Source organism: Mobula hypostoma, chromosome 10 (genome assembly GCF_963921235.1).
Source record: "Mobula hypostoma chromosome 10, sMobHyp1.1, whole genome shotgun sequence".
Lineage (NCBI taxonomy): Eukaryota > Metazoa > Chordata > Chondrichthyes > Myliobatiformes > Myliobatidae > Mobula > Mobula hypostoma.
This window is the reverse complement of record NC_086106.1, coordinates 48,867,432-48,883,121: the sequence shown is the minus strand read 5'-3', so window position 1 is coordinate 48,883,121 and position 15,690 is coordinate 48,867,432. Positions and strand designations below refer to the sequence as shown.

At 42.4% G+C, this 15,690-nt stretch overlaps 1 protein-coding gene and 1 long non-coding RNA gene across 9 annotated transcripts in view; one reads left to right on the top strand and one right to left on the bottom strand.

Moving 5' to 3' along the window:
* Window positions 1-2,285, top strand: part of hdx (highly divergent homeobox) — a 152,018-nt gene extending 149,733 nt beyond the window's left edge. For 7 of the 8 annotated variants that reach the window (XM_063060463.1, XM_063060465.1, XM_063060458.1 and 4 more), the window contains one exon: window positions 1,983-2,280. In XM_063060463.1, coding sequence (XP_062916533.1) covers window positions 1,983-2,054 — 72 coding nt within the window. In that variant the 3' untranslated portion in view covers window positions 2,055-2,280. Of the gene's footprint in view, window positions 1-1,982 lie in introns of all 8 variants that reach the window. The other variant, XM_063060459.1, reaches the window with a different exon arrangement.
* The window catches only part of LOC134352887 (uncharacterized), a 57,972-nt gene that overhangs the window by 16,529 nt on the left and 25,753 nt on the right, over window positions 1-15,690 (bottom strand). The gene's annotated exons all lie outside the window — the stretch shown is intronic.

Below are 15,690 nucleotides of genomic sequence, written 5' to 3'. Positions count from 1 at the left end.
GAGATGCTGCCTGGCCTGCTGCGTTCACCAGCAACTTTTATGAGTGAGGTAGTGATCATGGGTTCAATGTCCATTCAGAAATTGGGTGGCAGAACTGAAGAAGCTATTCATGAGTCGTTGAGTGTGTACCTTCAGGCTTCTGTACCTTCCTCCTGTTGGTAGCAATGAGAACAGGGCATGACCTGGGCGATGAGGGTTCTTCATGATGGACATTGCCTTTTTGAGGCATCGCTCCTTGAGGATGTCCTGGATACTCTTTGCAACTTATTTCAATCCTGTGCAGTAACCGCCCCCCTCCCTCATACCAGGCAGTGATGTAGCCAGTTAGAATGCTTTCCATGGCACATCTGTAAGAAATTTGAATGTTTTTGGAGACGTACCAATTCTTCCAAACTCCCAATAAAATATAGCCAGTGTCATGTCTTCTTTGTAGCTGCATCGATATGGGTCCAGTTTAGATACTCAGAGATATTGACACCCAGGAATTTGAAATTGCTCACTCTTTCCACTTCTGATCTCTCTGAGGACTGGTGTGTGTTCCCTCATCTTACCCTTTCTGAAGTCCACAATCAGTTCAGCAGGTAATAGCATCAGTACAGAGAGCTTTGTTGTGGAAACAGTTGTATTTCAACTTACTTAAATTGTCTCTAATCACCTCTCCCCCCAGTGACTATACCTTACGTAGATTATGATATTTATCAGTCTTAACTCGTGCAGACACCAGAAATTCATTGAAGGAAATGAGTGCAGTTATCTGCAGAGGCAACCAGTACTTTTCGCCCCTTTGGTAAATTTGAAAAACTGATTACCTTTTAAGGTATCACTGACCTGGAATTAACATCCAGAGTTTTTGGCAATATATTTGTTTGGCATATTTGTATTGTTGTAGTTCCTGGGAACCATAACTGACTTCTTCAATCTAAGATACAAGATCGTCCTTCAAAAATAGCATTTACATTACTCCTGCAAGGAACTCTGTCACAGGAAAGCAACATCCATAATCAAGGACACCCACCATCCAGGCCATACTCCCTTCTTGCTGCTGCCATCAGGAAGGAGGTTTTGGAGCCTTGGGTCCCACACCACCAGGTTCAGGAAGAGATTATTACCCCACAGCCATCAGGCTCCTGAACTAGCATGGATAACTTCACTCACCTTAACATCACTGAACTGTTTCCACAATTTATGAACTCAATTTCAAGTACTCTACAACTTCTGTTCTCAATACTATTTACTTTTGTCGTTGCACAATTTGTTGTCTTTCACACATTGGTTGTTTGTACGACATTGCTGTGTGTAGTTTTTCATTGATTCTGTAGTTCTAAATCTCAGATTACTGTATGGTGACATATATGTACTCTGATAATAAATATACTTTGAACTCGCATCTGTCTTGCATTTTAGCCCAGCCATGCTTCTGGCCCCAACGTAGCATGCCCACAACTTACAAACCAGAACTTGTACATCTTTGGAATATGGGGGGAAGCTGGAACACCTAGAGCAAACCAGTCTCTAAAATTCTTTGTCCCCAAGGCTGGTGAAAGGCAGATAGTTAGATGCATCTAAGGCAGAAATGAGAGTAGCATAGACCAGCCATAATTGTATTGAATGGTGGGACAGGCTCAAGGGGCATACTACTCAACTTTGTACTTTGACAAGAGTTGTGCAATATCTGGTTCATTGTGGTTAAAGAGGAAATTGAATAGCTAATCACATAATCACAGACTAAAAGCATTTAAGCTCTAAGTCTTGTGGTTTCATTTGGGTATCTGAAGACATGCATATTATCCCCTTGACAAAATTAAAATAGTTTTGCTTTTTCTTCCCAAGAACTGAAAGGAGGATTTGAGAACATACACATTTAGTACTTAAAAGATTTTGTTTAGTGATTGTTGGCAGTTTCCTCACTAGATGCTTGAATTAGTTGGTTTTTAATAACTCCCGACATTGCTATTTATTCAACAAAAATTTCCTCTCTACAGATGCTGCTGACAAATTTGCCTCCAGACACTGAACGTAACTTGGATTCACCTGGCAACCGGGAACAAAGCTAATTAGGTTTCCTCTGTATCAGAGGATCTTACTGAGTACGAAAGCTTTTTGAAAGTGGTAAAGACTTGTTTAAAATTATTTGTATTATTGTTAAATATTTTACATCTTTAAAAATAAAACTGCCTATACTACAGCTTGATGACAAGATGAAACAACTGCAGAATAAAATAGAATTTGTTTGCTAGCGTTGTTGCTTTTTTGTGACATTTGAAGTGGTATTGGGAAATGGTTAAAGGTGAAATCTTTAATAATATATTGTGAAGCACAAGAAACCTCGCTGGAATTTTTTAGTGACTCCCTTAACACTTGCTGGTGAACTTTTGTTGATATGAATGTGCTTTTACTTTCATTCTGCATTACAGTTTACAAATCACATATTGTCAGGTCCAGTCAATGATCTTCCACACACAGTTCCAGTTGACTAGCATTTGGGAGAGTTACAACATTAACAATACTTAAAGTATTTTATAAGTTACCAAGCACTTTAAGATGTTTTGTAGTTGTGGCAGCTATTTTAATGAATGCAAGTTATTCTGCTATGCACTACATTTTAAGTAAGCTGGTGTTTCAAGTGTAGGTTGTTTGAGGACTGGTTTGTGTTGGAGATGAATGGAAGGAAGGGCTGACGCTGCTTTCTCCTTGCACCAAATATTGTGGTTTCTAATGTTCATGGACCACATATTCTCTGAAGGAAATGAATGCAGCAGAGTAATACTTGTGTCATTAGATGGCACTAGTATGTAAAAGTTCTACTCATAGTGTTATACAACTCTAAAACAGGCCCTTGGACCTAACTCATTCATATGGACCAAGTTGCCAACTAAGCTCGTACCATTTGGCTCATATTTGTCTAAATCTATCCTATTCATATAACTTTCTAAATGCCTTTTAAATGTCATAATTATAACCCAGTAATATTTTTGTAGATTTTCTTGCACCCTCTCTAATTTAATGACATCCGTCCTATAGTGGGGCAACTCGCACTGAACGAAATACTCCTAATGTGGCCTTGCCAGAGTCTGTACAGCTGTAACAAGATGTCCCAAGTCATGTATTCACTATTCTGGTCTATGAAGTCAAACATTCAAACACTTTTTTTCATCAAACTGGAACCTGTGTCACTAATTTCAAGGACCCTGCACCCCTGGGTCTGAAATTCCCATATAGTACTTTGTGGAATTATTAACCTTTTTTTTTCAATAAATAATGCAACACTTGTCAATAATAACATTGACTGACCACACAAGAGTTGATCTTGCAGTTGCTTAGGTGCTTGAAACAGTCACTGGTTAGCAAATATCATTCAGTCTATTTACATGAATAATGGTGAGGAAAAAAGTGCCTTGACTTCTGTCTACCATTTTCATAAATACCAATTAGAGACATTCAAGACTGAGTCTGTACCAACTATCGAGCAGCAATCTACAATAATTTTGAACTAACCTCAATTATTATTCTCTCCTTTAGTAGGTTTCCCAGACAATTAATACATGTGGGATCACCACATTCTGATAGTGTCTGGATGCATTTTGTGTTGTTTTGTTTTACAGCTATTCAATCTTTCAATATATGTAAAGGAACAAAAATAGTGACCTGCTACAAAAAGCGATTCTGCAGTGAACATCTTAAGTCGAACTATTGATCTTCATCAACCAACAGTGACCTTCATAACACAATGTGTTAGAAAACTACAGCCCCCAGTAAGCATGGCAGGAGATTGGGTACCATACATCCCATTATGTAAAGTACCAGAGCCTGACTCAGGACAGGACAGCAGAATGATTTTCTTTACACAAAGAAGTAGCTAAACGCAGTCTTGAAAATACGGTTACATGGGATGTGCTTTGGTATCCTGAGAATATATTCTTGTCTGGTATAGTTTTTTGCTCTTGCTTGCTTCCTTAATTTGCTTAATTGCTTTTCCTTTCTCTTTTTCCACAGTTCCCCTCTCAGTATTTATTTCTCCTGTATTTTATTTGACTTATTTATCTTCTTTTCAGTTGGTTAATGAGGCAGCTCATTGGACATGATGTTCAGGAAGTTCCAGATGTTAAGTTTCTGAATTGTAATTCACCCTGCATTTGTCTTATTGTTCTTGTTTGAAAGTTAATGGTGCTTTGTACAATTACTGAAGTACCAATCTGCAGAGAATTCAAATATGTATAGTAAATTCCAGAATACTGGAGAAAGCATTGTTGTGCCTGAAATCTAGGCTTTTAGACAAGTTTTATTACTCTTGAATCTACTATTCCTCCCCAAATAGAAGCATTCATTTTCAAAATAGTATCTTTTGCAAAAATTGCCTTCATTGACTTTTTCCTTGTACAAAGCAACTGGATTCTGCTTTAGAAGTCTTCAGGTTTTCAGCTGTCATACACCTAAATTCATGAATGTTTTGGAACAGTCAAGAAGAGCTTTGCCAACCTTTGTTAATCCATTAGTTCGCTTTTACTTTTGCATATACAGCTGAGAATAAAACATGTTTGATTTATTGCAACATCCTGGAGGAACTCAGCAGGTCAGACAGCATCCATGGAAATGAACAAACAGTCAAACTTTCGGGCCAAGACCTTTCTTCAGGTATGGGAAGAAAGGGCAAAGATGCCAGAATAAAAAGGTAGGGGGAGGGGAAGAAGGATAGCTAGAAGGTGATAGGTGAAGCCAGGTGGGTCGGAAAGGTGAAGGGATCTGATGGGAGAGGAAAGTGGACTATATAGGCAGGTAGAGAAGAGGTAAGAGATGACAGTGAGGAATAGAAGGGGAGAGGAAGGGAATTTTTTTTAACCAACAGGAGAAACCAAATTCATGTCCTCAGATTAGAGGCTAACCAGACACGATGCAGGGTGTTGCTCCTCCTCCCTGAGGGTGGCCTCGTAGTAGCAGAAGAAGAGGCCTTGGACTGACTCATTGGATGGAGCTTAGATGCTCGACAAATCGGTTCCCCCAATTTACAATGAGTCTCACCAGTGTAGAGAAGGCTGCATCAGGAGCACCAGACTCAATACACAACACTAGCAGATTCACAGGTGAAGTGTTGCCTCATCTGGAAAGACTTTTTGGCACCCTGAATAGAGTTGAGGAAAGAGGTGAATGGGCAGGTGTAGCACTTTGGCCACTTGCAGGGGATAAGTACAAGGAGGGAGATTAATGGGGATGGACAAATGGACAAGGGAATCACGGAGTGAGCGATCCCTGTGGAGAAATGGAGGGAAGGTAAAGATGTTTTTGGTGGAAGTTGCGGAGAATGATGTGTCAGATGTGGAAGCTCACGAGGCAGTAGGTAATCACGAGGAACTCTCGCTGTTAAGGCGACGGGAAGATTCGATGAACACAGATGTTCTGGAAATGGAGGAGATGCGGGTGAGGTTAGGGCAGCATCAATGGTGGAGGAAGGAAATCCCCATTCTTTGAAGAAGGAGGATATCTCTAATGTTCTGGAAAGGAAAATCTCATCTTGATAGATGCGGCAGAGATGAACTGAGAAAAGGAGACGTGATGGTAAGAACTATAGTCAAGGCAGCTGTCGGTTTATAAAAGATATTTGTAGACAATTTGTCTCCAGAGAAGAAGACTGTGAGATCAAGAAAGGGGAGGGAGGTGTCAGAAATGGATCAAGTGAATTTAAGGGCAGGGTGGAAGTTGGAAGTTGATGAAATTGACAAGCTCAACATGGGTGCATGAAGCAGCACCAATGCAGTTGTCAATGGAGAAAGAATTGTGTAGTATTACCAGGGAAGGTTTGAAACATGGACTGTTTTACATAGCCAACAAAAAGGAAGGCATAGCTAGGGCCCATGCAGGCATCCATTGCTGCCTTGAGTCTGGATAATGTGGGAGGAGCCAAAAAATTATTGAGGGCCACAAATGAGAAGATCTGCAAATGCTGGAAATCCAAGCAACACACAAAATGCTGGAGAAACGGCAGGCCCGGCAGTATCTATGGAAAAGAGTAGACAGTTGACTTTTCGGGCTGAGGCCCTTCATCAGGACTGGAGAAAAAAGGTAAGAAGGTGGGGGGAGGGAAGAAAGAAGTACAAAGTAGTAGGGATAGGTGAAACTGGTGGTGGGGGGATGAAGTAGAGAGCTGGGAAGTTGATTGAAGAAAGAGATAAAGGGCTGGAGAATGGGGAATCTGACAGGAGAGGACAGAAGGCCACGGAAGAAAGGGAAGGGGGAGGAGCACCAGGGTGAGGTGGTGTGCAGGTAAGGAGGTAATGTGAGGGCGGAAATGGGAATGGAGAATGGTGAAATGGGGGCAATTGCTAGAAGTTCAAGAAATTGATCTTGGCGGCTACCCAAACAGAATATAAAGTATTGATCCTCCAACCTGAGTGTGGCCTCATTGCAGCAGTAGAGGAGGTCTTAGACTGACATGTCAAAATGGGAATGGGAAGTCGAATTAAAATGGGTGGTCATGAGGAGATCCTGCTTTTCCAGGTAGGTGCCTGGTGAAGTGGTCTCCCAGTCTATATTGGGTCTCACCAATTATACAGGAATTGTTGAGGGTGAGTTGGGAGGTGGTGGAGGGGAACTGGTTAGTTCTTTTCTCGAGAAAGAAGAGAGCTTTAAGGCCTTGATATAGGATAGAGTGTTAAAGACTGGACATCATGGTGAAAATTAGTGAAAGTTTGAGTGGATGAGAAGTATCGCAGATGTAGGTGGGAAGGACTGAACCAGGGGAGATAGAATGGAGTCAAGGTGTGAGGACACAAGTACAGTGGGGCAGGAACAGACAGAGCAAATGAACATACCTGGACAGTCATGTATGTGGATCTGGGTCAGAGGTAGAAGCAAGCAGTGTGGGGTAAGGGAATCATGAGTTTTGGTGGCAGTGGATGGGAGGTCTCCAAAGTTGATGAAGTCAGTGATGGTGCTGGAGACAGTTTTCTGATGGTCCAGAATAGGGCCCTTTTCAAGGTAGAGGTAAGAAGAGTCGTGGAGTTGCTGCTTGGTCTCATCAAGGTAGAGGTCAGTCTGCCATTCTGTATCAGCATCCCTTTTGTGGGTTTAATGGTAAGGTTGGGATTGGTATGGAGAGAGCGGAGGGCAGTGCATTCAGAGGGGGAGGGTTCAATGAGTGACTGAGGAGTGCTAAGGTTGAGCCAGGTGGTATCTCAATGGCAATTAGAGATGAAAAGATCCAGGCAGACAGAGAACCAGAGTGGGACGTCCAAAAAAGAGGAGGAGTGGATGTTTGACTTATTACGCAATTTCTCTCCGAATCTTGCTATTCTTTAGGTTCTGGCCTGATATTCTAAATTGTCATAATATCAGTTAGTTTTACCTTGCTGCAACTTGATGTGCACGCTTTGCTTTTGATAGACTACAATATAGAATTATAGAAAATTTACAAGACAGAAGTCTATTCAACCCATCATGCCTGTGCTGTCGAAGCGACGCATCTTAATCTTATTTCCCCCCACATACATAAATCCTATTTTTATTTTATTTAATCCTATTCCATGATCACTCATTCTCCTCCCCAACTTTAATTCCCAAACTTCCTAGTCTTCCCAAACTCCTATTCCTTTGGCATAGTAACCAAGAGAAAATATTAAGATAAGGAAATGCACGTTGTCTGAGTATCAGGTGGAAGAGTTATTTTGTGGATTATGTCCATTCCTTGCTTCATGGAATCTCTTCTCTCTGTGAATGAACAAATTATTACAACCTCTGCTTTCAACATTTACTTCACTCCATTCTCCTCGCTCTTAATTCTGCTGTGCATGTGCACTCTTGTAATTATGGTGATTTCTTCCTATGGTGCTTTTCCCCCGAAAATATCTTTATATTACCAGCACTCAATCAGATATCTAAAGAGAATTCCTCAATCCTTCTTTGTGCATTTCTACTGAACGGAATCCATTCTCACCTGAATTCTCACTTGTCCAGCAATCAGTGAACTACCTGCCATTTCTTGACAAGAGAGACAGGTTATCCTTGTTGAGAAAGCAAGACCAAATGAAGATGCTTGTCCATACATATAAACAGAATTATTGGAGTAGCTTGTTTCCCTATGTTTCAGCAATAAACTCCATTCCTGTTCACGTGAAGCAGGTCTTCAATTAGATGGGTACAGAAAGAATTCAAAAAAGGCTTAAAAGCAACCAATGGCTGCATGGTGCCACATGTGCTCCTGTTCTGTCACCAACTTAAAAAAACAGATTGGTAGGTTAATTGACCACTGTAAATTGTTCCTAGTGTTGGATCTGAGGATATCTAATGCTAATGTAGGGTGATTAGTAGAAATTAGCATACTGGATGCTCCTTGTCAACACAGACTGTATAGGACAAGCAGCCTTTTCCAGGCAGAGTGCCTCTATGAATAAAACGTTGAGATCCTGAGACAAGTCAAGTAGAATATGGAAGTTTCAAAATAGCATAGGCAATTAAAATCAAGTAATTCTAATGATTTTTTTTAATAATGAACATAATGATTAGGAGAATGACTAAAGAAAGAGCAAGGTTTGTTAGGGGACCAGTATATGTAACAAATGTGCAGAGATGGAGAACACAGATAACGTTTAATTTGCCATCGTCTTCACAAGAGGAAACAATTTCAGTGATCTTGTTAAGGAAGACAAATGTGAAAGATTGCATAGTGAGAAAGGAAGTATTAAATGCTCTGAAAGTAGTTGAAATATCTCATGCTCTCTAAAACAAAGCAAAGGAGAAAGTAGACTATAAACATCAAAACTTACTTTTTTAGCTTGATTACATTTTTCCGAGAAATGACAAGGTGGGTCATTGAGGGCAGTGTAGTTGATGTAATCTACAAGGAAAGCCACACAGTTGGATCAAAAGTATGAAAGCCATGGGATCGGGAGAGAGTGTCAAACTGGATAATTTTCCTGTTCTCAAAATGAGGACGATGCATGGCCATTATTGGGTTGACACATGGGCCATTATTGGGTCGACGCATGGGCCATTATTGGGTCAATGCATGGCCCATTTTGTGTTACCCAGAGATGGCTGTTGTGGGATGTTTTTGCAACTGTTGTTTTGGTGGGACTTCAGTATTGCTGTTTACAGATTAAGAGTATAAAAACCCAACAGCAATGAAGGAATATTGTTATTTATCCCAACTAAGGACAAGATGTAACTTGAAGGTATCTGCAAGACATTAGTGTTTTTGTTCTGTAGTTTAATTTAATCTATAAAGTTCAAACTATTAAGCATAGGTTTCTTTAGTCTGTTCTGCAACTTTTCTGCAGTTTCACTCATGTGCTTGCATTGTTTGCTGAATAAATGTTTTTCGTTAGCATAGAAACTGAATTTATCTTTTTATTACAAGTTGAATTTAAGAAAATGTTGAATACATACAGATTTGTACAGAAATAATTATGGTATGGATACAGCACAGGAGGCGATTTGGCCCATCATGTCAATACTGGTTCTATACTACAGCAGCTGGCTTGTTCCACCCTCTTACACTCCTAAATCTAGATCAGTAACATAGTTTAAAAAGAAAACAATGTCCTAACACTACTATTTGCTTTTCTTCAGTCTAAGAAACCACCATTCATCAGAATCTACTAGGTGGAAGAAATAAAGGGATGAAGTAGAAGGAATTTTATAGGAGCAGATAGTGGACCTGATAACTTGAAATCTGTCCCCTCTCCCATCTTCTTATTCTGATTCCTACCTTCTTCCTTTCCAGTCCTGATTTGACTGTTTATTCCCCTCCATTGATGCTGTCTGACATGCAGTTCCTCCAGCACTTTGTGTATGTTTTTCAAGATTTCCTGCATCCGCAGACTCTCTTGCATTTATATATGATCACAAAAGGCTTCTGCAAGTCTATGTGCATCACATTCATTACCCTCAACAGATCTCCTCTCAGCCTTCTGTCCAATACTTTATCAAAGAAAAACACTCTATCAGATTGGTAGATTTGCCCTTAATAAGTCCATCCTTGTATGCGCTTTCTTCCAGATGTCCCTGGTCAATGTTTCTAAAAGTTTTCCCTCCACTGAAGTGAAATCGGCCATCATGCAGTAGCAAAGATTACCTTTGCACTCTTTTTGAATAAGATAGTAACATACATTATTCTCCAGTCCTCTGGCACAACTCTATAGAGCATTGGGAAATTGTGGTGAACTGTCCATATAATTTCCTCCTATCCTTCCTTCAAGACCTAAGAATGCACCCCACCCACTTTGTTCCGGTGGTTCAGCCTCCTTTTCTAATATCTCCATGCTCTTAATTTGTCATGTATCCAGTGTGTCAACTTGCTCTTTCATTATTACTTTGGTAGCACCCTCTCCCCTAGTGAAGATGTATGTAAAGTACTCTATTTTTCCTTAACGCTGCCCTTGTTAGCAATTTGCAAATTCCCTTTTTTTGTGCTGAGATGAAAGAAAATTCCCAATCCATTAAATAACCATATTTAACAAAAGTTTAATTCATGGAGCGGTAATTCTGACTATTATGTTTAACAAAATGAGCTATACAGGAGTGAAAAGATGATGTAACCTGCATGCTTTATTTACATAAGAACAATGTAAGAGATACTAAGGCAAGGAGGCATCTATAGAGAGAGAAAGTGCTATTTTACATTGATGACCTTCCTTCAAAATAGGAAAAGTGAGATATTGGGAGATTTAGGTAGTGAATCTGGTGAATGAAGTCTCCCAATTAAAAGCTCTCATCTGCATAATTAGGTTTCACTAGGGCCTGGCCCATCCCTATGATAATATAACATCTTTAAGTCGTCAACCACTTCTGTCATTCCTTTGCCTCTGAGGTGTCAGGAGTGCTCTGAACATCATTCTTTAATTGTCCTTGGCCATACAGTAGGTCTGGACAACTGTAAATGTTGGCCGATTGCTTTAAGAAGAAGGGATAAATTACAGGCTACTAGTTTCAGCTCAATGATGATGAACAGATTACTAGAGTCAGTTTAATCTCCATGGTTTGTTAAGGAAAGGTTATGTCTGACTAACAATTGAATGTTTTGAGGAGAGAATGAGCAGAATTGATGAGGACCTTGAGCCTGATCTAGTCTACATGGATTTTAGCGAAGGCTTGACAAGGTCCCATTTAACAGTCTGGTTAACAAAAAAGTAGAGACATCTAGGATAAAAGGGAGAGTTGCAAATTGGATCCAAAATTTGACTGTTGCAGGAGCAAATGATTGGTAGTTAGTTTTGTGACTGGAAGGCTTTTTACTGGTGAGGTTCTATAGGCTTCTGTACTTTCTCTTTTTCTAGTGTTTATGAGTAACTGATATTTAAGTAGAGGGAACATGATAAAGAAGTTTGCAGATCACAAAAAAAAATTACCGTTGATGGGGAGGGGGAAAGCTTTCAAGTTCAGTTGGATATAGATGGTCTAGGAGAAAGGGAAAGTGGGGACCAGCAAATAGAAATTAATCCAGGGAAGTGTGAGATAATTGACTTGGAAGGTGCAACGTGGCAACAGAATGATTAAAATGACATTGAGAAGGATCTTGGAGTCCGTGTTCATAATGCAGAAAGGAAGCAAGTAGACAAAGTGGTTACAAAGGTATGCTTTTCATTATTAGCTGAGGCACTGTATGTAAATTATGCAGTTGTATAAAATACTTGTCAGATCACAGCCCGAGTTCAATATACAGTTATAATCACCACACTGCATGAAAGTTGTAACTATGGAAAATTCTGGGGAAGGTTTGGATTGGCAAGAATTATTCTCTTTAGAACAGAGGAAGCAGAGAAGGGTGACTTAATTGAAATGTATTTTAAGAATGAGATGCCTAGTAACCAAGATGTTAAGAAACCAGGGAGCAACTAACTTGTCTAAGGGCCTAGAGGGAGACAAAAAAACTTATCAAGCCGGAGTGCTTGGGGGTCATGGTTTCACTATCTGGAAGAGTAGTAGATGTGAAAGCAAGATTGAAAACAAACTTGGATATGTATTTGATGAACAAGGGCCACAGATAAAGAGCAGGAAGATGTGATTAGCCTGGTATCTCTTTTCAACTGGCATGAATGGAATGCCTTGAATGATCTTCTATCAAATATAGTTTAAAGATGGCACCGGTAACTGGCGACTTTGCGTGTGCTCTCCCGAGCAAACTGCCCTCTCCGATATCCTACACCCGAGAAACCCTTCTAAACCTCCAATCTAGCAAGGTCAAGATCAACAACACCCTGGCGAAGCTACTGACCCAGCTGGAGACCACCACGCCAGAATTGCTCCTTAAACTCCGGACTGCACCTGGACCCAACCAACAAGGCCCACCATGTTCCCAGAGACCCGTGGTCTGCTACCGTGTCGGAGTGCTTGGGGACATGGCCCATTCCGACCAGCACCTCTCCGGAGCAGACGACCACACAGAAGTGACGGCGGAGACCTCAAGGTGCCCCAGACACTTCCCCGGAGCGACCACAGTAAAGCCCCGTTGGTGGCCATCCACAGCTGCCGGAAGTGAGGCCTCTGCCGACGACCTCGGAAATTGAGCCTGAGGCTCGGCTGGAGCGGAGGCCTCCGCAACCGTGACTCGGCTTAAGGACTTGTTTCAGCCAGGAGCACGGCCATCTGGGATTAAGTGTCTGCTTCGGGGCCCTACCCAATCGACAGCCCGGGCCCCCGGCAGCTGGACGTGGCAGCGGAGCCTCCCCTGTTACTCGGTCCCACCCGGAGCGTCCGACGACGTGTCCACCTACCTCAAAGAGCTGACAACAAAACACTGCATCAATGGAAACCTGGAAAGATGCACTACTTACAGAGGAAGCGTGGGAAAAGAGCTGGGCTGCTGGTCAGATTGAAGCTGAGGGGCTTCAGGGTCCCTATGCCCACCATCCTACTAGCTAATGTGCAAGCCATAGAGAACAAGGTGGATGATCTTAAAGGGAGACTCACGTACTGCAGGGAGATGCAGAACTGCTGTGTATTCTATTTCACCGAGACCTGGCTCTCCCCTGCCACCCCCGACTGTGCCATATGACCGGAGGGATTTTCGATCCATCGGATGGACCGCACGGCGTCTTCGGGCAAGACGAGGGGAGGTGGTGTCTGCCTACTGATCAACACCGCGTGGTGCTTGGACACAGTGGCACTGACAATATCCTGCATCCCGGACCCGGAACACCTGTCGGTGAAGTGTCGTCCCTACTATCTGCCACGGGAATTCACCTCTATGTCATACTGACAGCGGTCTATATTCCCCCCCCAAGCAGACGTGGAGTGTGCTCTGAACATACTGTATGCCAACATCAGTGAACTTGAGACCAGGTATCCGGAGGCTTTACTCATTACAGCCGGGAACTTTAGCCAGGCCAACCTCAGAAAGGCGCTGCCAAAGTTATACCAACATGTCTCCTGCCCCACTAGAGGCCCGAATATACTTGACCACTGCTACACAGCAGTCAAGGATGCCTATCGTTCTGTCCCACGACCTCACTTCGGAAAATCGGACCATCGGGCCGTACTCCTCCTCCTGGCTTACAAACAGAAACTGAAGCGGGAGGTCACGGTGTCAAAAGTAGTGTCGCGTTGGATGGAGGAAACAGATGAGGTCCTTCGTGACTGCTTTGAATCGGTGGACTGGTTAATATTCAAGGACTCGGCAGCTAACCTCGATGAGTATGCCTCAGCTGTCACGGACTTTATTTGGAAATGCACGGAGGACTGTGTGAATCGCAAGACAATCCGGGTATTCTCTAACCGGAAACCTTGGATGAATTATGAGGTCAAGTCCCCTTTAAAGGCTAGAGCTGTGGCTTTTAGGTCCGGGGATACTAGTCGCTACACAGAATCCAGGCATGAACTCCAGAAAGCCATTAAGGGCGCCAAGAGGCAATATCGAGACAAGTTGAAAGCCCAGGCTAACCAAAGGGATGCCAGTAGACTATGGCAGGGTCTAAATGAGATCACTGGGCACAAAGAAAAGACTGGGAATATCAATAACTGTGGCGCTTCGCTTCCTGACGAACTTAACGTGTTCTACGCAAGATTTGAACAGAAGAGGAGCGTCCCGCTCCCTCCAGATGAACCAGACCTGGTGGCATCGAGATTCATCGTCACCGAGGAGGATGTTAGAAGGGCCTTCCTGAAGATAAATCCAAGGAAGGTGACGGGCCCAGATGGCGTCCCGGGACGGGTTCTCTGGGCCTGTGCAAGCCAGCTAGCTTGAGTGTTTGCTGACATCTTCAACTGCTGCTTGCTTCAGTCTAAGACCCCCTGGTGTTTTAAGAAGGCAACGATAATCCCAGTGCCGAAGAAGAGCAAGGTGGCATGCCTGAATGACTATCGACCTGTGGCTCTGACATCAATTGCTATGAAGTGCTTCGAGAGATTGGTTATGGCACACATCAACCACAGCCCACCGGTCAACCTCGACGCTTTGCAATTCGCCTACCGGAGCAACAGGTCAACGGCAGATGCCATCTCTCTGGCCCTACATCCCACCTTAGAACACCTGGAGAATAAAGACACATACATAAGGCTCCTTTTCATTGACTACAGCTCTGCCTTTAATACCATCATTCCAAATAAACTGATTCCTAAGCTCCGGAACCTGGGCCTTGGCACTCAGATCTGCAGCTGGATCTACAACTTCCTCACAGACAGGACCCAGGCTGTGAAAACAGGGGACAAGCTCTCCTCTACAATCACTCTGAGCACCGGTGCCCCACATGGCTGTGTACTCAACCCCCTGCTGTACTCACTGTACACCCATGATTGTTTAGCCAAGTTTCCATCAAACTCTATGTATAAGTTTGCTGATGACACAATAATTGTAGGCTGTATCTTGGGTAATGATGAGTTTGATTACAGAGAGGAAATTAAGAACCTGGTGGCATGGTGTGAAGACAATAACCTATCCCTCAACATCAGCAAGATGAAGGAATTGGTTGTTGACTTCAGAAGGAGTAGTGGACTGCACAACCCAATTTACATCGGTGGTGCACAAGTGGAACAGGTCAAAAGCTTTAAGTTTCTCGGGGTCAATATCATAAATGACCTGACTTGGTCCAACCAAGCAGAGTCCACTGCCAAGAAGGCCCACCAGTGCCTTTACTTCCTGAGAAAACTAAAGAAATTTTGCCTGTCCCCTCAAACCCTCACTAATTTATATAGATGCTCAGTGGAAAGCATTCTTCTGGGGTGCATCACAACCTGATATGGAAGTTGGAACTAGTTTTTTGAACCTTTCGTAAGCTCTTCTTTTCTTCTTGACTAGATTTAAAACAGCCTTTGTACATCACGGTTCCTCTACCCTACCATCCGTTCTCATTAGAATGTACCTATGCAGAACTCCATGTAAACATTCTCTGAACATTTGCTACATTTCTTCCATACATTTCCCTGAGAACATCTGTTTCCAATTTATGCTTCCAAATTCCTGCCTGATTGCCTCATATTTCCCCTTTCTCCAATTAAATGCTTTCTACTTGTCTGTTCCTATCCCTCTCCTTTACCTGCTGGTAAAGGAGATAGAATTATGATCACTATCTCCAAAATGCTCTCACAGTGAGAGATCTGTCACCTGACCAGGTTCACATCTTTGACATCTATGACATCTTTGCCATAGAGGGAGTACAAAGAAGGTTCACCAGATTGATTCCTGGGATGGCAGGTCTTTCATATGAAGAAAGACTGGATGAACTGGGCTTGTACTCGTTGGAATTTAGAAGATTGAGGGGGGATCTG